General features: G+C 53.4%; 1 protein-coding gene across 1 annotated transcript in view; it reads left to right on the forward strand.

Moving 5' to 3' along the window:
* Positions 1-24,745, forward strand: part of snd1 (staphylococcal nuclease and tudor domain containing 1) — a 193,330-nt gene that overhangs the window by 122,559 nt on the left and 46,026 nt on the right. The window contains exon 17 of the mRNA XM_064318582.1: positions 4,834-5,022. Within this exon, the coding sequence (XP_064174652.1) occupies positions 4,834-5,022 (189 nt within the window). The remainder of the gene's footprint in view (positions 1-4,833; positions 5,023-24,745) is intronic.

A 24,745-nucleotide genomic window follows, 5' to 3' on the forward strand; every position in this document is an offset into this window, starting at 1 on the left:
GCGTGCCTCTGTCTCTGTGTGTGTGTGTGTTTGTGTGTGTGTGCGTACTCGCCTCTGTGTGTGTGTATGTGTATGTGTGTGCGTGTGTGCGTGTATGTGAATCTTGCTTGTGCATGATAGCTCAGGAGTCTTCCTCCTCCTCTGTCCCCATCTATGTGAACACTATCCCTGCAGTTCCAGGGCCCTAGCACACAGTTCCAGGGCCCTAACAAGCAGGTCCAGGGCCCTAACACACAGCTCCAGGGCCCTAACACACAGTTCTAGAGCCCTAACACACAGTTCCAGGGCCCTAACGCACGACAGTGGTGCAAACACGCTCCCTAAATAAATAAATAAACGCAGCGTATAGAAGCGTGTTTAAATAGTGAGACCTCGGTTGGGTCCCACAGTAGCGTCGGGTCGTAATGGAATTTTTCGTTCGGTTCGATCGTTCGAACCCCGCGCGCGCCGCCATGACAACAGCAAGGAATAACCTCGACCTGACTCGCTCGCTCTCTCTCTCTTTCTTCACGCTTGAAAGGCCTCCTCCTCGGCTCCTGTTGTTCAAAAATCATGCGGTAACGTGTTGTATTCTGGCCTTGGGGCTTTTATTTATCTTATCCCCCCCCCGTCCTTTATCCTTTATCCTTGAGCCGGTCTCATCCACCAGTGTAATGCAACAAAGTCATTGTTTTTTTATTTATTTTCTATTTATTTTTATTTTTTTTCTCATCACTCCGGGTAATTTACTCTTCTTTGTTTTCTGTGTTATTTGCTTTTTTCCCATTTCTTGTAGTATTTTTTATTTTATTTTATTTTTTACCTCTGCCCTTGTTTTTCATTCACAGTATGGGGCTAAATTGGGATAAGAGATGAGCGAGGGCTGTGTGTTTTGAAAGTGCCTGGGGGCCCCGAGATTCGATTTTTACTCCCGCGCCCTCCCCGTCTCTTCCAGGGGCCGGAGGGGCGTGGCCGCGTGGCGCACAGGAAGTAGCTCCTGCACGCGCACGCTCGGCTGTTAGCCGTTAGCAGGAAAGATCGCTCGGCAGTAAAGCCGAACCGCCCATTTCGGCTGTAAAAACCTGCATTTACACAATAATCTGGGGAAAAATCTGACCCCTGACCCATACCCCCCCCCACCTGTACAGAAAGGGGGGGTGGGGTATATGTGTGTGTGAGAGGCAACGCCTGCCCCCCCCCCCCCACCCTTTCATCACTTGACATTTGGATGCTGGGAGTGTTAGAGTGTATGCGACTCGTATGGTGGTGTTATATAACTTCAAGGGCACCGGGAAAGGAGGAGGGGTGAGAGAGAGAGAGAGAGAGAGAGAAAAGACAGCAGGAGGAGGCTGCAGATTCTCTGTTCTGTCTAACTGCAGCCCACCCCACCTCTCTTCGAGCGTGCGAGCAGGAAAAGGACCGGAAGAGGGAGAGATTTTTTTATTTTCACGGAAAACAGGAAGAGAGGACCCCATCACCTCTCAGAGCCCCTTCTCCTGGGTGGGCGGTGACCCCGGGGCGGGGCGAGAAGGTGGGGGGTTGGGGGGGGGGGGGGTCTCTTCCTAAAGCAGGCGGTTGGCGTTTCAGTGCCCTTTCGGGGAGAGTTCCAGAGCCCCCTTTACAGGGGCTGCGTGCGGGTTGCAGACAGGTGAGGAGCTAATTAGCTTCGCCCTCGGGCCCCGGCTAACCTAAATAAATTAGAGCGCGCCCCCAACCCGTGGTTCAGCAGGCCGAAGCTCCGCCCCCCCCGCCCCCGCCCTCGCCCCTTCCTGCACGTAAGGCTGCTAATCGCCGCTCTCAATCAAGGCGCAGATAGCACAGCGCATTAAAAAGCTTTTTATTTCCCAGGATGCAGTGCGGCCGCTCGAATTATTCCCCCCCCCCCCCCCAGCCGGTCCCGGGAGGCCGGGGGGGGGCTGGTCGCCCAGCGTCTTAATTACGCGCCTTTTAGTTTCCTTTCCTACGCACCTGCCCGTTCCCACACCATCAAAATGAGGAGGAAAATAATCAAATTTCTTCTTTGTCTAGAACAATCTCATAATGAACAAATAATTGGTCAGTGTAAGCAGTTTTGGTCCCCAAAGTGAAGATTTTTAATTTATTTTATAACAGTTCTGATGTCAGCAGGTTTAATTAAAATTCATTAAAGATTTTTTTTTTTTTTTTTGGGGGGCCTCGCTAACATTGCTTGATAACTCAAGGCCCCTCCTCTTTCCCTTCGCTTTCTTCTGGTTCATTTTAAAGCCTGTCCTTCAGTATACTTTTATTATGTATTCGGATGTTATCACTGGTACTAAGAAAACTCATTGTTTATTATTATTATTATTATTAGCATTATTTGTTGCAGTAGCAGCAGTAGTGGTAGCAGTAGCATTTGTAGAAGTGGTAGTAGTAGTGGCAGTAGCAGTAGTAGTAGCAGCAGTTGCAGTTGCAGTAGCAGCAGTAGCAGTAGCAGCAGTAGTAGCAGTAGCAGCAGTTGCAGTTGCTGTAGTAGCAGTAGCAGCAGTAGTAGCGGTAGCAGCAGTAGAAGCAGTGAGAGTGGGTGTAGTTTTGGGTTTGTAGTATCAGTAGGGTGATGATTAGTATTTGTTGCAGCAGTAGTAGCAGTAGTGGTAGCAGCAGTAGAAGCAGTGAGAGTGGGTGTAGTTGTGGGTTTGTAGTATCAGTAGGGTGATGATCAGTATTTGTTGCAGCAGCAGCAGCAGTGTTAGTTTGTGTCATATAATATGCGAGGCTGTCGTGGTTCGGAGCGGCGAGGTTTCCGGAATATTCATCTTGATGAGCCGAGCATCAGCGGTGTTTGTGCGTTGCCGACGCCCCGCGCATCTGTCACTGGAATCGGCTGCTATTGCCTTTAACGCGCACCGCCACCGCCGCCGCCGCCGCCATCGTCCCCCGGCCCCAGGAAGCCGGAATCGATGCCGATATCGTTTGATTTGTGGTCCCTCAGCTGGCTGTCAGCTAGCCGTCCGAGTCGGTTAACACTCGTTATGTTTATTTTTAATTTGTTTTTAATCTGCGGAGGCACGTTAGCACGGTGTTCCCGCGCGACGCGATTGGACGGCGTCCGTCAGCGACCCGCGCGTCAGGACGGTCGGCCATACCGCGGTCTTGGGGTGGGGGGGGGCCCGTTCCACAACACAGCACTCACAATCCAAATCCTCTCATTTCCGTACCAGTAATAATGAAATAGACCTCCATCCACTCTCACTCGCTAGCAGGAATATTAAAACGCCTGCAGTATTTTTTTAATTATGCAATGAGGTTCACCTTCATATTGATTCAAATTTTTTCATTTGATTGACTCATCAGCAAGCAGTTTGAAAAGCTTTGCGGGTAATTGAGCTGCTATCGCCCAGTCATCAGGCTGTTGCAGTATTCAAACGTAATGTCTCGTCCCTCATTCAGCCAATCAGGGTCATGGCTGTAACTCGGTGCTTCCAATCAGATCGATTGCGCTTGCGCGGTTCTTAGTGCCCAGACCTGCCGTCCCTTTGCCCTGACCCAATCAGAGCGGGGGGACAGCGCCGAATGCCGAAGAGGCCGACAGTCTTCCTGAGTGGTTAACTGCCCTGGGGCTCGGCCTCTCTTACAGGGGTTTAGCATAAGGAGCTGTGCTATTGATTTCGGAGCTCGGCGTGTTGGGGTGTAACAGTGACCGGCATAACTGAGAGAAGAGGGCCTCATGTCTGAAACATGACGAGACTGCGGGGCCCAACGTGACTCAGCCTGTCCTGTGTGAGTGTGTGTGTGTGTGTGTGCGTGTACATTTCGTTTTCTACTCTTTGCCAAGCAGCAGTTGAATATTAAAAAGGAAGTATGTTACTCATGGTGGGCTTTGGCAGGTTAGCTGCATCATGTAGGCTGGTTGTACATAAATATTAAAATATTTACAGGGCAAAACATGCTTGACATTTTGTTTCTAGTGCATCTAATTCCACTAATAACACTGTATGGTCTGTCCGTGTGTGTGCATGTGTGTTTGTGTGTGTGTGTGTGTGTGTGCTTGCGTGCATATGTCCTATTCAATTCGCCGCCCAGAAATATCCTTGCCACTCAGACCGCGATGTTAATATATTTTTGGCTTGGAAAGCTCACTCCTCATAAATTGAATTGAAAGTGTCAGACGATAGCCAGCCTCTGCTGAATCTTTGATGAGTTTAATTGTGGGCGAAGATGAGCACGTCCGAGAGAGAGAGAGAGCGCTGGGCCCGTTATGGAGCGGTCCGTCTGACAGGCTCTCCGTCAGACGCACCGACGAGGTCAGGCTGCCAGAAAAACAGTGGAACTGAAATAAAAAGACATCGATCGGACTTTTTTTTTTTTAAATAATGCAATGAATAATGTTTGTTGAAACCCAGGGAAAGTGTTTTGTTGGCCACACAGAGCACAGAGTCTGTGGTGATGGGTTTCTTGTCCACCTGATGTAAAATGGTCGCCTTTCTCTCTCCAGTCTATCGGCACACTGCTACACCACAAAACACACACAGACCGACGGACAGCACGGAGGCAAAGCACCCTGTTGTCCCGACGACCTGTACAAACACCGAGGTTTTATTATTATCATTATTATTCAAAAATCTTTTGATACAAGCGGCACATCTGCGCACGCCGCCCGGTAACCCGCAAGGTCGCTCCCGCCAAAATAAAGGCGCGCGTCATCGGTCACAGCCTGGCTTATCGCAGGCGGCGCGTTGTCGAATTAGGAAGCAGCGTAAGAGGTGCAGGGGGCTCCGAGCGCTGTCCCCGAAAAAGTCCGAGCGTTCCAGAGCTCGCCCGCCGAAGCACCCCGGCGATTTCGGCGCCCGTGTGCCCGGTGGCTAACCCCCCCCATTGCTTCTGTCCCCCCCGCAGGTGGAGGTGGAGGTGGAGAGCATGGACAAAGCGGGCAACTTCATCGGCTGGCTGCACATCGACGGGGTGAACCTGTCGGTGGCCCTGGTGGAGCACGCCCTGTCGAAGGTGCACTTCACCGCCGAGCGCAGCTCCTACTACAAGACCCTGGTGTCCGGGGAGGAGGCCGCCCGCCTGAGGAGGGAGAAGGTGAGTCCGCGTCACGGCCGCCGCCGCCGCGCCTTACTCCACCCCCCCGACCCCTCTGCCGCTCGCGCCAGCTGCAGGCGGTCGTGCTCGTCTCCGCTGTTGCGTTTTCCGGTCGGTTCCGTGGATAACCGGCCTGGGTCGCGCCTCGGGTTCGAACCGGTTAACGATGTGAGACGTGACACCCGAAAAACAGCCGCTGCTTGAAGGGCTTCTGAAAATAATGGCGGACACAGTCGACCAGGCTGGTTTTCCCGTGATCTGATTTGCTCTACCGAGTCTCAGCCAGCGTAGCGTTTGGTTGAGAGCTCAGAAATCGCAGGGTATAAATGTTCTTCCCTCAAGTTACTCCTCTCCCCTCACACCCAAACCAGTTATCCTCCATACCCCAAAAAATGAATTGCTTGAAGGGCAGCATATGGTCTCCACTCTCTCACCCCCCTCCCTCCTACTGAGTTTTATAGTGCCCCACATAAAACTTGATTCTCTCCCTCCTCCTCCTCCTCCCCCCCACTCTAAACTTTATCCATTTCCAACTGGATGTCCAACTGACATTTTAATGAGTCCCTGTGAACAACTCCAGGTTTCATTATCTGCCTCGGCATACCCTGCAAATGAAAGCACTTAAAAAAATGAACCTTCCCCCCCCCCCCCTCCCCCCCCAGGGTAATCTGCAGTACCTCTAGCGGATTGCGAGCCAAGTGGCGCATCACGCTTTGGGTGAACGTAAGCCGCTATTTTGCGGAAGGGGGGGGGGGGGGGGTAAGCGGGGATTGATGGGTTGGGGGAAGGCCGCTCGCTGTAAGGACGTTTATTCTTCTCGATTCCGCGGCGTTCTGAAAAGTAAAAACGCATATATATGCTAATGTTATCTCGCCGTTGTTCGCCGAGCGTTTGCGGATCTGTTGTGCCGCGTTCGGCCTTGCCCAAAGCTGAAAGCGTCCAGCTGGAAGGTTTCCTGGGGTTTCCTGTAAAAATAAAAAACATGTTGACTTTTAATGCTGAGGCTCAGTTTAGAAATGATTGGGAAGCGTCGGGCCCAATCTGGCACCCCCCAGTCATATCTTTTATCCCTTTAACACCGTTAAAATCCTAAATAAAATTCAATTCAAACCGACAAATTATTGGCCACTGCGATTGGAAACGGCCTCTTTTGTTGTTACAGTGATCGTGACCGTTTTATTTACCTTTCCGCATCTCGTGTAAGATTGTTTGATTGATTCGCTGCGTTTCCCGTAAAAATCACTCGCGTTGGCGCTCAACAGCCCTCTTCAGAATGCACCTCGACCTCAGACGCTCACTTGCGGAGATGGAATCGCACATTTGAGGTAATCTGTAAATGCTCGCAGGCGGGAGATGGTTCTGTAAAGAGTCATTTCGTCGCGGTGCGCGTTATTACATTTTGGGATAAGTGGAGGGGGTAGGGCTCACCCCTATTAGCTTCTGCAGAATGAACGGGACCGTGCATGTTTTTGTCGGTTGCCCGGAAACGTGCCCGAGCCGGCCTGCTTTCCTGAGCGTGTCGGAATGCGGGTTAGCGGCAAGGAAGAGCGGTGGAAGTTTTCTCTCGTGCGAGCGGGAGGGGCGCTCGGATGTTTCCGGAAGGCGGTCGCCGCGGTGGAGGGGAGCGGAGGACGTTCGCGGGTCCTGACAGCGGCGCCGTCCCGGGGCGAAGTGCAAAACGGCGAGTCAGCGAGGGGTGAAAGATCCAGGACCCCCCCCTACCGCCACCCCCCAACCCCAGCGCTCGCTCAGGTGTCACAACGCCTTTCAGTTCCTGTCCCCCGATTAGTCTCGCTCAGCCAAGCCCCGGTCGCTAGCCCGCTTCCCGGACGCTACCGGAACGCTGCAGGAATCCAGGTTACGCGATCCTTGTTAGCGGAAACTTGTATCAGTGCCCCCCTGCGCCCCCCCCCCCTTTCCGATTCTCTCGTTTTACAGGCCAACCTCTCGCACGGTCGGTTTAACCGATTCTTTCAAGCACGGTGCCCCAGCTCAGGAGTAAAAACGGCTGTGTCCAAAGACTCAAACCCGCAACCCCGAGCCGGTTCCCTTACCGTATCACCACCACCACCACCTCCTCCTCCTCCTTCCCATGAGCCCCCGGGGTCACTCTGTTTTCAATTGCGCCTCCCCGCCCGTCCCGACCCGACCCATCGATCACCGCTAGCCGCCCGCGCTAGCATTTCCGCGCTACCGTTCCCCGGTAATCCGTCGGTAATTTATTTTGAAGAAAATGTATTTTAAAGCACTGGTGGCAACCGATTGGTCGACATGGCAGGGGGGTAAGGCATCAGTCTACATTAGCGTCTGTCCGACACGGCCCCGGCGACGAGGGGAACAGGTGATGTAGGGAGAAGGGAAAGAGTTGTCATCAATTTCTGCGCGGCTCGCTAATACATCCATCCTCATATCGCCAGACAGGGTTAGCGGGCTCGCTAACGCCGAGGAGGAGACGGCGGCGGCCTCAATCAGCGGGGTGGGGGGGGGGGAGCGTATCCGTCTCCCCCGGCGACAGCGGCGGGCGTCTCCGCTGAAGGGACCTGCCTCCCCCGCGTTTTGATTTATTTACTCCAGCGTCTCTGCGGTGCCTGACCTCCGGCGTTGCCGTCGTCGGCCGGACGAGCGGGAGCGTTCCGTACGTCAGCGCCTCGGACCCCCACCCCGACCCCGACCCCCCCCCCCCCTTCCTCCTCCCACGTCATGTGACACACTCAGCAGTGTCTCTGGTCTCCAATGTGGTGGAAGTTTGTGTAGGTAGCGCTTTCTTCTTCTTCTTTTTTGTTTTGAGTGGGCGGGCAGGTTGGGGGGTCTGGGAAACCTAGCTCATGCGGTGTTTCTGTGACCCCCCCCTCGCCATTGCGCCAGTGCCTCGCAGCTCAGAGTCCTAGAATAGCAGCGCTGGGGGGGGGGAGCGTTTCCACTGCAGTAAGGCTTCACACTTATAAAGCACAGGGCCACAGGGACCGCGCACGTTATTAGCTTTGGGGGGAAGGGCAGGACTGTTGTCTCTTCAAGATGACAGGCTCTCTCTCTTCCTCCTTCTTTCTGTCCCTTTCTGTCCCTCCCTCTTTTTCTTCATCTGCCTTTCCTTCCCTCAACACACACCTCAACCCCCTACACAGGCACACACACATGCATGCATACACAGAGACACGCACACACACTCACACACACGTATGAATACACTCACTTGCACCCATACACACACAAACAGGCGCACACACATCCACACCCACATACACACACACAAACTCATACCCGTACACACACACACACTCATACCTACACTCACTCTCTCATTCCCACACACACACACACACTCACACTCTCATTCCCACACACACACACACACACACACACACACCCTTATTTCCCTCTTGGCAGCGCATGTGCAGAGTCAGGCTCTTTCCATTAAGAGCGCTTTTAAAGGCGATGTGGGGGACTCTGTGGGTTTAGAGAGCTCCTCATTAAAATTTGCTCGGGGAGCGCGGCACTGCCCCGTTCGCTCGGGCCGAACCCCGCACCTCCGGCTCCGGGCCCCTCCGGCTCGGCGTCGCCGCCCGCCCCGACGTTTCGGAGAGAGAACTAACGCCCCGCCAACGTGCCAGGAGCTGCGCCGCCATCCCGCCTGTAAAAAAAAAGAACGAAAAAAAACACAGTTTAAAGGCATTCTACCCCTCCCTGCACTTCAGAGCATTAACCCTCTCGCTTTATGTCCTGTTTTCCGCGTTCAACCGCAGACAAGGTTATTACAGCTCTTAATTGTCATTGTCATTATTATTATTATTATGCTATTAAAATATTTTGGGCTTAATTAAGCAGCTCGTCTGGTGGACTCGCTGGATTGGACGAGCAGTTCGACAGATTTTGTTTATGATAAGTTACCCCGCCCTATGGTCCTCCCGTGCACTGCGATTGGTCGAGTGCCATGTGACCCTGCCCTCCTTCCTTAGGGCCAATGCCACCTCCCCTACCCACCCTGCTAGCCCCCCCACCCCCACCCCCACCCCCCTAGCTCACTGTGCGGGTTTTTGATTGTAATACATTTTTTGCGAAAGCGTTCCCGTAGCGACACTTGATTGTGGCTCGCAGGCGCAACCCCCCCGCGAGCAGGGCCCTTCTGCACGCGCTCCGCTCGCCGCCGTTTCGGCGGGAAGTGCCGTTGCGCGTAATCACCCGGAGCCCAGATGCGCTGGAATTACTGCTGCCCCCCCGCTGAGCCCCGCTCTCTCAGACCACCGCGCCGGGGACGGCTTTTATCTTTCCGCTGAGTAAGGATCACAGTTTCCCCTCCTCTTCTTTTCCTCTTTTTCTTCTTTTTTTAACTAGTTTTTTTGTTTTGTTTGTTTTTTTTTTCCCCTTCTGTTTTTTTTTTTCTTCTAGGAAGTACTTTCTGGCCTTGTACTTCCCCAAAAGAGCACACTGTGCTTTCACAATCTCTGATTTGGGGAGTCCTTTGGATCCGACTGTGCTGCATATACATACACGCATGCACATACACGCATGTATACACGTACACGCATGCACATACACGCATGTATACACGTACACGCATGTAAAAGCCAGTTAAAAAACGAAAATAAATCTGATTTTGTTGTAATTTCAAAAATGCCCGCTGTGGTCACAGTTCTCATAAAGGGTAATGACCTGTTTGTGTGTGTGTGTGTGTGAGAGACCACCCTGATAATTGGGAAAGAGTAATTATGATGATATGAATGGCGGGAGGCCCCTGCAGAAGGTGGGGTTTGTGTGGAGCGAGGGCTTTCTAATCTAATTAAACAGCCATGTGAAGATTAGCACCCTGATGGGGGCCCCAAACCGGGACGGGGGGTCCCTGCTCGGCCTCCGCGCTCCTGTGATCTCTGTGATCCCAGCTCAGCCGGGCGCTTCTCGGGGGGGGCCCGGCGGGGGGTCCCAAACCCCCCTCCCCCCCCTTCACTTTTAATGGGCTTCATTCATTACACCCTGCAGTGACCACACCCTGCACACCAGTGTGTGTGTGTGTGTGTGTGTGTGTGTGTGCATAGTGCTTTTACAGTATGTGTGTGTGTGTGTGTGTTTGTGTGCCTGTACATTCATGGTTGTGTTCAGTGACTTGCACATCCAAATAAACACACACACAAGCACAACTTACAGATCTCTCACACACACACACATCATACACACATGAGCACAACTTACAGGTCTCTCTCTCTCTCTCACACACACACACAGACACAGGCCGCACACACACACGTGAAGAGAAGCGTGTTTTTTGGGAGAGGGTGAGGTGGGAGATGAAAGGCGCTCAGAGAGAGACAGTCGTGATTAATCTGCCTCTTCTGGGCAGAAGGGGGGGAATCGACTCTCTCTAAAAAAGATTTTCTTTATATTTATGTTTTTTTGTTTTTTTTTATGGCGGAGAAAAACTCCGAGCCGCCACCGAGCGAAGAAGGGCAAACGCTGGGGGATTATCCGCGACGGAGGGGAAGTCTCTCCCTCGGCTTTCTGAAGTTTTATTTTGTTGTCGGTTTCCGGAGAGAGAGAGAGAGAGAGAGAGAGAGAGAGCGTAACGTTCCCCGCAGACAGGCCACTCTGGCAGTTGTTTTTTTTTTTTGTCGCCGTAAGAAAAGCGGGCGGCCCCGGAGACGCCGGCTTTGTTGCCGGGGCGGGGGGGTGGTGGGGGGGGCTGGAGGTTCGTGGAGACGCGCTGAGCTCAGGACGTTTTTTTAGGGCTCCCTCAGCAGGGGCTCAGAAGCTCCTCCTCGCAGAACTGGACAGATTAAAAAAAAAGAAAAAAGGAAAGTGTCAGGCCTTTGAATCCGGGAGATCAGAACTCCTTACCTCGTCGGATAGCCGGGGCATCGATGCCACCGCATCTCGCACGCGCTCAGTCCGCCCGCGTCTCGCACGCGCTCAGTCCGCCCCGTGCCCTGTCTGACGCCTCTCTCTTCCCTTTTCTTGGCCGAGTTTATCCCGTTTTATCCATTTTATGCGTCGCAGCGAAAAGCCTGAATTCGGGACAGGAACCAGCTGAACTCTGCGGCCGCTTGTCCGAATTCCAGTCTCTCGACCCCCCCCCGTCCGTGGAGAGCGCGGCTTGCCGTTCGGAGGCTCCTTTTCTCAAATTAGCTCCCCCCCACACACACACACCTCCCACCCCCGCGCCCGTCTTTTTGTGCACTCAGCAAACGGCACACCTGGCTGCCCAGCGGAGTTGAGAACAGATCGGGGGGGGGGGGTAATTGGAATTCTTAGAGAAGTTTGCAGCTGTGGCAGCTGCGTGCGTGGGGGCCTGTCCCGGACCCAAAATGAGTTAGCGCCCCCCCGTTCCTCAGCGCGCCGTGCTCGATGGCGGGCCTCACCAGCGGGCCCGCTGTCCTCGCCTCATTTCTACGCGTGCCCGATTCTTTCACGCTTCCTTATGTTCGTCCGTTCTGTCCCGTTCCTGGCCCTGCTCCAGCCGGACCGAGTCTGGGACACACTGCGCAGGTCGCTGATTGGTGGCGCTGAGTAGTGCTCATTTCTCCTGCTGTTTCATAGCGACGTGAAGGCGATCGGTGGAGATGTTTCTCCCTCGGTCCCCATGGGAATTAAAAATATATATATCTAAAAGATAATTCCGCTTTCCGAGTTAAATTTTTGAAATTTCTTTCTTTCTTTCTTTTCAAAAGCCCATCGTTCATCCTTTTTGAGAGAGACAATAGGGGAATTCGAGAGGCATTCCGCTCAAAGGATCTCTGCCTTTCCACACAAGCGTTTTTTTTAAATGTTTTTTTTTGTTAGATTTCCCAGGGCCAGCGTTGGCTTTCAATGGCGCGGGGGGGGGGGCAGCCGCGGCGAATAAACGAGACCAATCGTGCGAGGGGTGGTTATATTTTTTCCATTACAGCCCACCAGCGTTGCGTTGCGTGTGTGTGTGTGCGTGCGTGTGTGTATGTGTGTTGTATGTGAGTGTGTGTGTGTGTGTGTGTGTGTGTGTTGCACGTGTGTGTTTGCGTGCGTTTTCTTGCTGTGTAAGTCTGATTGTCGTGCTTGGTTCTGTAATGTCACCTTCATCAGCAGGCGCAGATGTATTGTGGTGCTCTGTCTGCTGGCTGTGGAGCAGTGCGGTTACGTAAGCCAATGAGATGCAGCGCAGACGCAGCGGTGCCGTGCGGAACACACAGGCCTCTCTGAAGGCTGCTAATGGCACACAGTCCACTGACAGCGGAGTTCATTAAATGCGTTTGCCCCAGGCGCTGAATTCCCATATGTGTGCGAGCCTTTCTTCTGCGGCTCCCCGCATGCGTGTGTGCGTGTGTGTGTGTGTGTGTGCGTGTGCGTGTGTGTGTGTGTGTGTGTGTGTGTGTGTGCGCATGTGTGTGTGTGTGTGTGTGTGTGTGTGCGCATGTGTGCATGTGTGTAGGTGTGTGCATATACGTGTGTCTGTGTGTGTGTATGTGTGTAGGTGTGTGCATATACGTGTGTCTGTGTGTGTGTGTGTATATATGTGTGTACAAGTGCAGCACAATGCTGCAAGGAATCATCTGATTCTAACATACCCTTCAGTGCACGCCCCTGATTGTGTTGTGTGGTCATGTGATCAGTGACACGCTGTGCAAACAGTCCTGTCTCCCGGCCCCAAGCACCACAGCACAACAGCGTTAGCTCCACGATGCGGGCGACCCATAAAGCGACCTGATTGGACGGCAGAGACCCACGCACCCGCGGTCGTCCCCGGTAACACAGCGTCGGCTGGTAGGCCATCCTGGGGCCATAGAAGACCGATTCCTCCTCCTGACCGGCATGATGTCAGTGATTTCCCCATTTTTGCTATGGAATTTTTAATATATTTTTTTTGAAGGGGTCTGGGGGGAGTCCTTGCAGCACACCGTTCCGGTGCCCTTGAACACAAACGTGATTCCCCTGTGATTCCCATGTAGTGCCATTGTACTTCTTCTGGGTGGTGTTTGTGTGTGCGTGTGCATGTGTGTGTGTGTGTGTGTGTGAGGGTGCTGACAGTAACGAGATGTGACACGCTGAATTGCACTGCTCTAATTAGTCCACGCTTCAGCACGCGCTCTGTAAGGAGAGAGCAGGTGACTGCTTCTGTTCTCGGGACTGTTCCCCTCGCCCCCGTCCCCTCTTCTGGCCCCGGCCATTTTGCACATTATCGTGTTTATGTCACTGGGTGCTGGGAATCAAACCCGCAACCTCCTGGTCACAAAATAGCTAGTGTCCATCATTTCTACCCTCCGCCACACAAAATCAGTTTAAAGAATAAGTAAACAACTACACTAATTTCTAGCAGTACGTGCTGTAAAATGTTTTACAGCATTCCAAAAGAGCCCATTAAAGAGCATAATAATATAAAGGCTGCTGTACAAAGAAGTGTACGGTGTCTGACCAGCAGTGCAAGGTGAAACAGGACTGTTTACCTTCAAAAACACGAAAGCCAGGCAATCAAACTGATCTTAAATTTAAAACAGGCTCTGTCCAGCCCCGAAGGATCGATTCCTTTTCTCTTTTTTCCCTGAGAACATTGAGGCTGCCGATAAGGGGTCTCTTGTGTAAAAGCGATTGAATTCGGACGCCACCCTTGAAAAGAAGCACCTTGGAAACATTGCACAAAATAAAGGAGAGAAAAAAAGCGCTTGTACAGCGAACTTCTAAATAGACATTATTAACCGGGCGTTCCAGGATCATCCGATAATTAGGTTTTCTTTGTTTTTTTATTTCAGCTGGCATTGTAGGGCACACAAAGAGGATTAGTGTTGCGCTGCTTGTAACTCAAACTTCTCGCAACCTTTTCACAACCTTTTCACAACGTCCTCTCTACGTTCTCGCAGCGTTCTCGCGACGCCCGGCCCTTCTCCGCGCCGGCGCCTCCCGCGCCCCCCCCGTGAACAGAAGAGCTTACCCGTGGCATTTGAGCCCGACATTTGGCATTTCACAGAACACTACTCATCACACCGTGTGCCCTCCCCCCTCCCCCCCCCCACCGTCACAAAGCATCCTCCTGCCCCCCTCACCTCCTCCTCGCTTCAGGTGCGCTCCCCTCAAACCGCGTAATTACCAATTAAGCCATGAAGAGCCAACGTTTTTTTCTTTCTTTTTCTTCTTCTTTCTACTTCTCCCCAAGCCACTCTTTGTAGCTGAGCTTGAACTCTGTGCTGATGCAGAGCTGTGTTTCTGAGAGGAGGGGGGGTTGGGGGGGTCAGGGGAAAACAGGGCTTATTTTCTCATTAGGCGGATGCACGGCGTCCGCCTTCCTCAAGGACGAAGCTAACGAGGGCGCGCTCCGCCCACGCGCTCCGCCGCCGTTTCCACCGCTCGGAGTCCGCCGGACACCCCGCCCCCGGGCCCTTAACATTTAAAGTTCAGTCTCCCTGCCGCCGGAGCCCGTGGCCTCCAGATCCGTAATGGAGGTGACTGTGCACTGAGCGCTGTGGGAACGGGTGCTCTGCGTGGAAACAGCCGAGACCTCCTGCAGCGCGGAGGCAGAGAGAGAGGGGGTTTAGAGTTGAGCATCTTGTGAGTTTGTACAGTCTGTGCCGTCACGGCGCGGGGACGCAAACCTCCCCCTGGATTCCGCTCTTCCTCATCCTCTTCCTCTCGGGGAAGGGGGCCGGCCGCGTCGCCGCCGTGGACAAGCGATTCCAGCCGCGTAACCCGCCGCTGCGTGGAGACCCGCGCCGGATCCCTTCCCAGAATGCATCAGAATGAGCCTGACGGGGTCTCGGTCCAGTAGTCCGGTTTAAAGGTCACCTGACCCGCCTCAGTGTTGAGCTGACCTTTACATTAGTTATGGTGTGTAATCAATTTGCATTACCTGTATGGGCAAAAAAAAGCATATATTAGTAGTAATGTGTGTGTATATTGACCATATGACACATGCATTAGTCATGGTGAGTGGCTGGCTGTGTACGCATGTATCGGTGACTCAGTCGGTACTTTTCGGGGAGGGGTATGATTGACAGGTCTCTTCCGAAACGCACGGTACTAGCGGCTACCTCTCGCCTGAGTCTCAGCCGCGCTGGTGTGTGTGTTGGAGCAAATCCCTGGAAGCTGAGGCGGGCTCGTCTTGCGTCAGAGCCTCGACTTACCACGGGCCTTACGTGCTGGCTTAAGAGCTGCTTGCGTCATCGGCCACTGGAGAACGAGGTGCGCGTGTTTAGTCGCGGTTTTTGTAGCTTAGCGCAAGCGCGCTTCAAAGCGCGCGTCTCGCTCGTAAAAGCAGCCCCGGGGCTCGAAGTAACTCTGACGGAAAACACCGGAACACGTCCCCGCAAACCGAGCCTCTGTCCCGAAAACGGTGTTGAAGAGTCGAGGACACGAAACGTCTGATTTCAGTTTGATCTTTACCCTCGCTGATGCAGGGGAGCATCCCGCCCCTTTCCCCCTACTCAAATCTGGCAGGCCCCGCCCTCTTTCCTCCCCGACCGCTCCATCAGCCGGACCCCGCTACCACACAGGCCCCGCCCCTCTCCTTCGGCACCCTTAGTCAGGGGCGGAGTCTCGCTGGGTGCCCGTGGACCGCCCTCCTCGGGGCGGGGTTGTTGCCACAGCAGCGACAGGCATCGTGAGGTGAAAGGCACGAACTGTCACGTCTCCGCCCGACCCCCACATTGTCCTCACCTCTCCCGCAGATGTTTTTATGTTCCGGCTGGCCCCCTCCTGCAGTGAGCCGCTGTAATTACTGCCTGTTTCTGTTGTGGCTCCGATAGCCACGCTCCTCATTCCCATTCATTTTAATGGGCTATGCAGAGATATTTATGCTACAGTCCTGCTCTGTTGAATGAGAGAGAGAGAGAGAGAGGGAGGGAGGTGTGTGAGCTGTGCTACTGCTCCCAAGCACTGTTACACACACACTCTCTCTCTCCCTCTCTTTCCCTGTCTGTCTCTCTCTCTCACTCACGTTTTGTTTCACCTCTGTTTCTCGTACCGAAACACGTTCTGGAACCTAAAAAGTTCAATTCATAACACTGCCCGTGTTAAGGAGGAAACTATATATATATATATATAAGGAGGCAAGCCACGTCTCTAAGCAGTGTAATTTCTGCTCTGATTCCATCACCTTTCCTCGCTCAGACACATCCTCAACACCAGCCCCTGCAGCACACTGGGGATTACCACGGCGAAACTACTTTAGCAAATTAAAAAAACGAGAAACACGCAGAGCTGAGCCATTGTACCGCCCTTTCGTTTGTACCCTTTTAACGTTACTGCATCGAGCGGCGACGGAGCAAACGCGTTTCGGAAACGAGCGGTTAAGGCGTTGCGATTGGTGTCGGCCAGGTAAGGCCGGCCCTGCGCCGCGGCGAGCCAATCGGGTGGTCCGGGACGAGTGGGGGTAAGGAGATGCGGCGGCACGTAGCCGAGCTCCCCCACCTCTGGCCGAGATTAGCGGCTTTGAGATGGCGGCTGACATTTAGAGTGCTCGCCCCCCCTCTCTCTCTCTCTCTCTCTCTCTCTCTCTGTCTCTCTCGCTCTCTTTTCATACCCGCCATCTCATTATGAGTCCTCTGAGTCCCTTCCGCGGTCTGAGGCCTGTCCTTATTCGGGGGAGGTGGAGGGGGAAGTGGAGGTGGGGGGGGGGGTCATCGGAGGGCACTCTCCTCTGAAGTGGCGCACGGACGTGACCGGGGGCGGGAGGTGCGAGCGCGGCGGGTCATTAGGACCGCCCCCGAGCGCCGCCGACTGACAGGTGATCTGGAAGATGAATACCTCCATCTTCCCTTAAAAAAAAGAGAAAGGAGCTCGCTCTCGCTGACCTGCCTCGTTAAATTGAAGCCGTTTCCGTGTGTGAGCGTGCCTGCGTGCGTGTGAGTGTGTGTGTGTGCGCGCTTGTGTGTGTCCATGCTCACGTGCGTGTGTGTGTGTGTGTGTGCGCGCTTGTGTGTGTCCATGCTTACGTGCGTGTGTGTGGGCTTGTGTGTGCGTGTGTACGTGTGTTGCTAATGTACCAGCATGCGTGTGACTTAATGCCCGCTTCACTACAGCACGCTGGGGTGGGTTTCGTGGGCGGGGGGGGTGGGGGGGTTTGGGGGAGGTGGGGGCGGTGGGCGCGCCCGTCGCCATTCCGCGGCCTCGTCCCGCTGCGCCGCGCTGTAAAGGAATCCGGCGTCTTAAATGATGCATGAACTTTCCCTCCCGCCCGGGTCCCCCTCTCATACATGCATGAGCCACACGTGCACAGAATCGCATGTGAGATCCTCTGGGTGACTGAGCCTGCTCTTCTGCAGGGTAGGAATATGGGATGACTCCCCCCCCCGCCCCCCCTCGTAAGTGGTGTTCCCTGACATTAAGTGATGTTCTAGCGTATCCGATGTTGTCTGGAAACACTTTTTCCTGGTATATTCCCCTAGCCGCTCGATAGTGATTACTCTCTGGTCTCGAAATCCCCACCTCCATACCTCACCACCTCCTCCCCACCTCCCTACCTTCCCACCTCCCCACCTCCTCAGTGGCTCTGTAAGCAGGAGCTTTGGATGATCCCAGCTAACAAAATGGATGCTGCTTCTTTTTTTTTTTTTACTGTCATACTTCGTAATAATGTGGTGCATTGTGTGTATGTGTGTGTGTGTGTGTGTGTGTGAGAGAGAGGGAGAGTGACAGCGAGAAGACAATAAGGATATCAGAAGCTCCCTGGTGGGAAGAAGGTGGCTGTTCCCTTTCACTCAACACGATGCCCATACCATTGGGCTAATGCTGGCTTTACTGTGTGTGGTGCGGCATAAAGCATTATCTCCACCCATTGGGTCAGCCAGTTGCCGTGATACTGCAGTAGGTCACGCCCCTTTAGTGAATTTTCAACAGAAGCCTCAAATTCATTTTCAAACTGGAGTCCATGGGCCTCTGTGCGACAGCACTCTGTGACTGGTGCAGTGGAGGCAGCGGAAGAAATCGCTGCCGCTTAGATCCGCGTTGTTCTTGGCAGCCGACGCGGGACGCAGGTGTCTGGGAACGAGCCGCCATCCGGTTCGCCGCGGGCCGACGGTACGGCTTTTTCAGGGACAGACCCCGTGTAGCGATGTGGCTTTCCGGTGGTACTGTCACTTTAAGAGAGACGGGTGCCTTTAATTGTGATGTCACAGTAGCAGGCTTACCGGAATGGGAAGTGGGCGACATGTTGATATGCAAGTACGCGCATAACTCCCAGCATGCAGTGCAGGATTGCTGCAGGCAGACTGACAGGATGTTTTGCACCTGGCCCAGCTGGATTTGAGCGGAGGGTCCCCGGTGCCTGCGGGCTCCGTCCTCGGACACCCCGCGGCTGCCCCCCCCAATCCCCACACCCCACCCCACCCCACCCCACCACGACACAGCGAGTGAGTCATCATACTCGGCACTGAAGCGGTGCATCCCACATCACTGCCCGCACGTCCAGGCAGAGCGCTCGGCAGCGTCCGCTTCCTACCGGCAACAACCCCCCCTTCCCCCCCACCCCCCGACCCGCAGTGCGCTGGCCCCCCCCGCCCACGAGGAGCCGAAGGCAGGAGGGCTTACCGCCGTGTTCCAGGGGGCCGGACCGCGTGCCTGGCCATGACTAACGTCTCATCACTGCGCTTTATTACCTGCTCAGAGAGAGAGAGAGAGGTGTCTTACTGTAGGGGAGGCTATTCTTAGATTCGCGGGCCTTACCGCCGTCGCGGACGCGCTTCCGTCCGTCTGTCGCCCCGGAGCCGGAGAGCAGCGGGAGAGAGAGAGAGAGAGACTGAAAAGACGTATTCGTTAAAGCGGGGCTGCCGCCCTCAGATTGGGCGAAATTAAATGACATTTTTCACGCCGGACGCGGGCGAATGAAATGCGGTTACCGACGGAGACGGCCAGGCAGGTGCGTTATTAGGGCTTACGTAACTAAGGTAACGTAACCGGTAATTAAGGCACAAATAAATTCGGCCTTTCGAAGCGGGGCGACCCCCCACCTCGTCGCGTTCCTTTCCCGAGATCGAAGCGATCAGACTTTCTCCGACATTCTTCTCTGCTGCTGTTCTCGCGCAGGTTGTTTAAATCTGTAAACCTGAGCATCTCGCTGTGGATAACCGTCTCCAAGAATGAACGAGGAGATTCATCAGCCCGTGCGCACTTCCTTAGCGGCAGGCTTTCCCGCCGAAACGATGTTAGCACCTGCGCGACGTCGACCGCTGACCCCAAGGCGGGTGGGTGTGTGGGGGGGGGGGGGACGTTGGGGGCGAGCGGGGGGGCCGGGGGGCGGGGTCGGGCTCGGAGCGGAGATTGACTTTTTTTAACGGACGGAGGCTCCCCCCACTCTGTTTTCGTTTGCTCCCTGACAGCCCATTTCTTGCAGACTTGTAGCAGGTCGTTAAGTTAGATCCCGCCCGCATCAATCACCGCGCGCTTTAGCATTTTTAAAACCCATCGGTCTTCCCCCCGCCGCCGACCCTCCGAACCCCGAAACTTTTATACCGCGCCGTAAATCACCGGGGAATGGGGGACGCCCCCCCCCCCGGCTCCACGACGACGGAGAGGGCAGAAAGAGGTCACTCACGGAAAAACAGACATTCCCAAACAGAAAATCGAAAAGCCCCCTCCCCCCCCTTTTGTTTTTCTTTTCTACTTCCTGACGCACGGTGTAATTCCCGGGTGGTCCGCACCGGTCCCTCGCTGCCGGCGACGAAGGACGTCCTCGCGTCCTTCGCTCGGCGAACGCCAATTATGTCCCCTTATTGGCCGAGGATGCGGCGCGGATTACGGTCCAAAGCCTTTTGGGGGAGGGGGGGGGTGTTTTGCGGATCGATACCTGAGTAATGTCAAAATTCATTTCTTAAAAAAAAAACACAACGCGCGCACTAAGCGTGATGGAAGAAGGGTGAGTGCTAATGGACGCTAAATCGCGTTTGGGACGCGCGGATTACAGACCAGCGCCCGCGCAGCGTGATGGGGGCCGCGGGGGGGCAAAGACCTTAAAACGCACGTTTGCCCGTGACGCTGCCGTTTTTCAGAAGCTCCTGAGGAAGCCTCTCACCTTGGGGACTCATAAATATTCATGAGCCAGCTTTACAGAGAGGCATGGAGTCCTCACAAGCAAATATGTAACGTAATGTTATAATTATTACATTATTATTGCTGTGGACTACATCTCCCATACACCTTTCAGGGGTTTGAGGATGAGTCCTTTCCCCAGGCACCACCACCGCTTCCACCTCCTCCTCCTCCTCTTCCTGTCCGTGTTGTTGAAGCTCAGAGTGAGATTTGCCCTTTAGGGGGATGTGATTGCATAAACAGAGTGAGTTTTACCCCGAAGGGGGATTTTTTTTTCTTTCTTTCCTGGATCTTTTAATTCTTTGGGAAAAAAATTGCAGCTGCTCAAAGTAAATAAATTCAGCCGCCTTCTCTGAAAAGCCTGGGCCTCAAAAAAAAGAGGAATTGATAATAATAGTGATAAAGGGAACCGTATGTGCGTGGAAACGGATAAACTGAGAAGCTTGCGGAAGGTGAGAGGGAATGTGCTTAAATAAGACCCTGTGGACACTGTAATGTATATCACCATGGAAACTCCATGGCAACTAAATGAATGCTCAGTTAATGAAAAATAAGATGATTAATTGCCTTTTAATTGCGAATTCAGACTCGAGAACTTGGTTAAGCTCTCCTGCGGCTGACTCGGTCGAAGCGGCGGCTCAGAACGGCCTCTTCATTTCGTGGACGGTTCGCAGGCTGAGGGCCGTCAGACGGGGCAGCCATTTTGAAAGCTGCTTCTCGCTATTGCGAGCACAGTCGTGGGACGTTGACCCCGAAGCGGGATTGCCGGGGGGAATAACTGCCTGTTGGCAGTGTAGGACGCCCCAAACGTTTGAAGGAAATTGATTGGAAGGGCCCAGGGGGCTTGGATATCGATCCCGTGGTCTCCTGTGTACCTGGAATTGCTTTGCATGACAGAAGCAAACCTTTCTATCGATGTACCGCACCGCCCAATTTTACTGCCTGTGGGCACAATTTATGATAATTACAGGTATTATATATTATTGTTTAAGTTTATCAGTTACACAGCAGCCATAGTTCTGTGCATAGTACGAAGCCGTAGTGCGGTAGAGAGAACTAGTGGCGTGCTCAGTATAAACGCTGTACAGCCTGCATTGCCAAAAGGCTCGAGTGTCTTGTGGGCAATTTCTTTCCACACCTGTGAGCAAGGCACTTAATCCGCCTTGGAGACGTATCCCTGAGTGTTAATGGACGAAATGTAAAAAATTTACTCACCGCCTTGTGCCAGGGGGCTTCCACTGAGCAAACTGCATAACAACGCTCGCTGAACACCCCTGGATTAAAAAAAAAAGAATAATGTTTTTATTTGCGTCGGTTTGTTTGCGTAAGAGGTAAGCGCGAGAGAGCAGCTGAAGTAGTTATGCAATCTGAAATTGGCGGAAGTTTTTTTCCTCGCGGACAGACAGGGATTTTTTTTTTTGGTCGGGAAGTGCCAAACTGCTGCCCTGTGAAATTGACGTCTAAATGCCCTCTCGCTGTCACGGATCCTGGAAATCCCCAAAGATGTTCATTTCTCTCCTCCCCCCCCAGAGAGCCTGTACAGTAAAGAACCGAATGAAGATCATTGAGAGCGCACGCCTTCTGCTCGTTTTATCGATTTAAGCTTTATTTATCCATTTGTGTTACTGAAGACAGACACATTCTTTCTCTTTTTTTTTTTCTTTTTTTTTTGATAATGACCTGGCCCAGAATCGTGAGTGATTACGAGGCTGTGGCAGGTAGTATGACATTAGTTCCAGTAGTGGATTGAGGGAGATCAAATTGCCATTCAGAGAGTCTGTTGTTGCCAGTTAATTTTAGGCCATTATAATGCATTACAGCTTCTTTATTGTATTAATTATTGCCTCTGCATTCCACAGCAGCAGCATTTGTATTTGTTTTTGAGAGTCTTATCCTTTTCTCAACGCTTTTCTTCGCCTCCCTCCGGGTGCGTTTCTGTATTTTTTTCCCCCTTTCCAACGTGGGATTAGCTCGGTAACCGTGAGCGTGAAATAAGATGAGATGGGAACGGATAAACAGTGGGCTCGAATGGCCTGTTCTCCTCATTATGCGTTCCTATAATCTGGAATTAATGTGGATCTCACAGCTGCGGTGTGTAGGGTTTGCACTAAAGAGGCGACGAGTCCCTCTCCCTACGGACTACATCTCCCATAAGCTCCTGCTGCTCAGCGTTTCTAATGCCTGCGCGTCGAGCTGAACTCTGCCCTCGCCAATTTACGCCAGCGAAGCTGTGTTTGATCCAGCTCCTCAGATGGAGGTCCCCCCCCCCCCCAACACACGTTGTTGTGTTTTTGCCGGCACTTAAAAATCCATTAAACACGGCGGTTTTTATCGGCTCCCCAGGACGGCCGTCTGTGGGACCGCAGGCCCGCGCGCGCCCGCTCCCGAGTCCCCTTCCCGTCGGGGTTAAGAGGGTTCGAGCGCGGAGCCTTCGCCAGGAACGCCGTCTGATTGGGCCGCCCGCTCCGAGCTGTCCCTCTGAGCGATCCGAGACGAGCTGTTAGGAGCGTCTGTCAGGGTCGCCCAACATCTGTTGAGCGCGGTTACCCGGCTGAGGACCCCCACTCCCCACAGGCCCCCCACCCCCCCACCTCACCCCCGTGACGCTGCTTCCATTCCCAGCTGCTGCGTCACATCTTCATAGCCACCTGTGCAATTTTCGATGCGCAATTCCTTTTTTTTTTTGAAAGCGCCTTTTATTCTCGCCGCTTCCGTTCGTCTCCTCCCGCGCGGAGGCGCCTTGCACGCTGCCGGCGCGATGTTTCCCACGCACCCCCACGGAGCGGTCCAGGGAGGGGGCGCGGAGGTGGGCCTGACCTTCTGGAAGAGACCAGTCAGGGCCCTGTAATTGATCATTATCTGCGGCTCTCTGCGGAGCGAAAAAGACACTTCTGTTTCCATTTCTATTCTGGCTCTCGGTGCTACCTCACTACAGGTAACCTGTGAGGTTTCCATTTTGGCTCTTAGTCAGAGCAGCCGTAATGTACTTCTTTCCACCCTCCTGACCTTCTGGAAGAGACCAGTGGGCGTTTCATTTTGCGGCTCTTGAGCAAGCACTCGTTTCATTCTTTCGCTCTCGTCTACCTCACTGCAGGTAACCTGTGAGGTTTCCATTTTGGCTCTTAGTCAGAGCAGCCGTAATGTACTTCTTTCCACCCTCTACCTCACTACAGATAACCTGTGAGGTTTCCATTTTGGCTCTTAGTTAGTGCAGCCGTAATGTACTTCTTTCCACCCTCTACCTCACTACAGATAACCTGTGAGGTTTCCATTTTGGCTCTTAGTTAGTGCAGCCGTAATGTACTTCTTTCCACCCTCTACCTCACTACAGATAACCTGTGAGGTTTCCATTTTGGCTCTTAGTCAGAGCAGCCGTAATGTACTTCTTTCCACCCTCTACCTCACTACAGATAACCTGTGAGGTTTACATTTTGGCTCTTAGTTAGTGCAGCCGTAATGTACTTCTTTCCACCCTCTACCTCACTACAGATAACCTGTGAGGTTTCCATTTTGGCTCTTAGTCAGAGCAGCCGTAATGTACTTCTTTCCACCCTCTACCTCACTACAGATAACCTGTGAGGTTTCCATTTTGGCTCTTAGTCAGAGCAGCCGTAATGTACTTCTTTCCACCCTCTACCTCACTACAGATAACCTGTGAGGTTTACATTTTGGCTCTTAGTTAGTGCAGCCGTAATGTACTTCTTTCCACCCTCTACCTCACTACAGATAACCTGTGAGGTTTCCATTTTGGCTCTTAGTCAGAGCAGCCGTAATGTACTTCTTTCCACCCTCTACCTCACTACAGATAACCTGTGAGGTTTCCATTTTGGCTCTCGGTTAGCGCAGCCGCGGTATATTTCTTTCACCCCTCCACCACTCTGGAGATAACCTCTGAGGTCTCCATTTTGAATTCGCTGATGCTTTTTTTGCTGCGTTGCAATAAAAAGCGGTGCTGCTAAGCACCTCTGCGTGAACTTTGCCCCCTAGCCCCTCCCCCTTCCTGAAAAACGCGAAGAGCCTTTTTTTTTTTTTTTTTTTTTAGAGCCCTCATGTTTACAGGGCTGGGAAGCCGTTCCAAGAGCGGAGCACTCATGCACCGCATATATATATATAACGTGATGGAGAGAGGTCCGGACTTGAATGCTAATGTTGTGGAGTCTTAAATCACCAGGATATTCCTCGTTTTTTTCCCCCCACCTCTCTACACACGGGGTTAATGTCCTGGAGTGTCACTTGCATTTACTGGAGTTTTATGACCGCAACGTTTATTTATTTATTTATTTTGCAGTCCAGCAGGGGCACAGTGTCGTTCCTCGAAGCAGTTGAGTGCATCCGCAGTTTCCGGCGTGTTCTGTGCGGCGTCGGCGCGTACATCGGCGTGGCGAGGGGAGGCGGCTCCCCGCCCCTCCCCTCCCAGGATCACGGCCCTAATCAGAAATAAATGGCCGATGTGCGCCCCCCCCCCTCCCCCAGAGACCTGACCCTCCCAGCCTTGGCAGCGGAGACCCCCATTTCGCACCCCGAACAGGCCCGGCGACTCTCACACCCCCGTCTTCCCACAATGCATTGCAGATGTAATGAAGGGCAATCTCCTTCCATCTCGCTGCTCTCGGCCCCGCACCCCTGCGCCCCCCCTACCTCCCTACCCCCGCAAAATGGATATCGCTTAACAGCCTTCTCCACCAATCAGCAGTAGGGCTCCTCAAGGAGATTGCCCCCCCCCCCCCCCGGACCAGATGCCTCCTGAGCAGCCCAC

This window comes from Anguilla rostrata, chromosome 19 (genome assembly GCF_018555375.3).
Source record: "Anguilla rostrata isolate EN2019 chromosome 19, ASM1855537v3, whole genome shotgun sequence".
Lineage (NCBI taxonomy): Eukaryota > Metazoa > Chordata > Actinopteri > Anguilliformes > Anguillidae > Anguilla > Anguilla rostrata.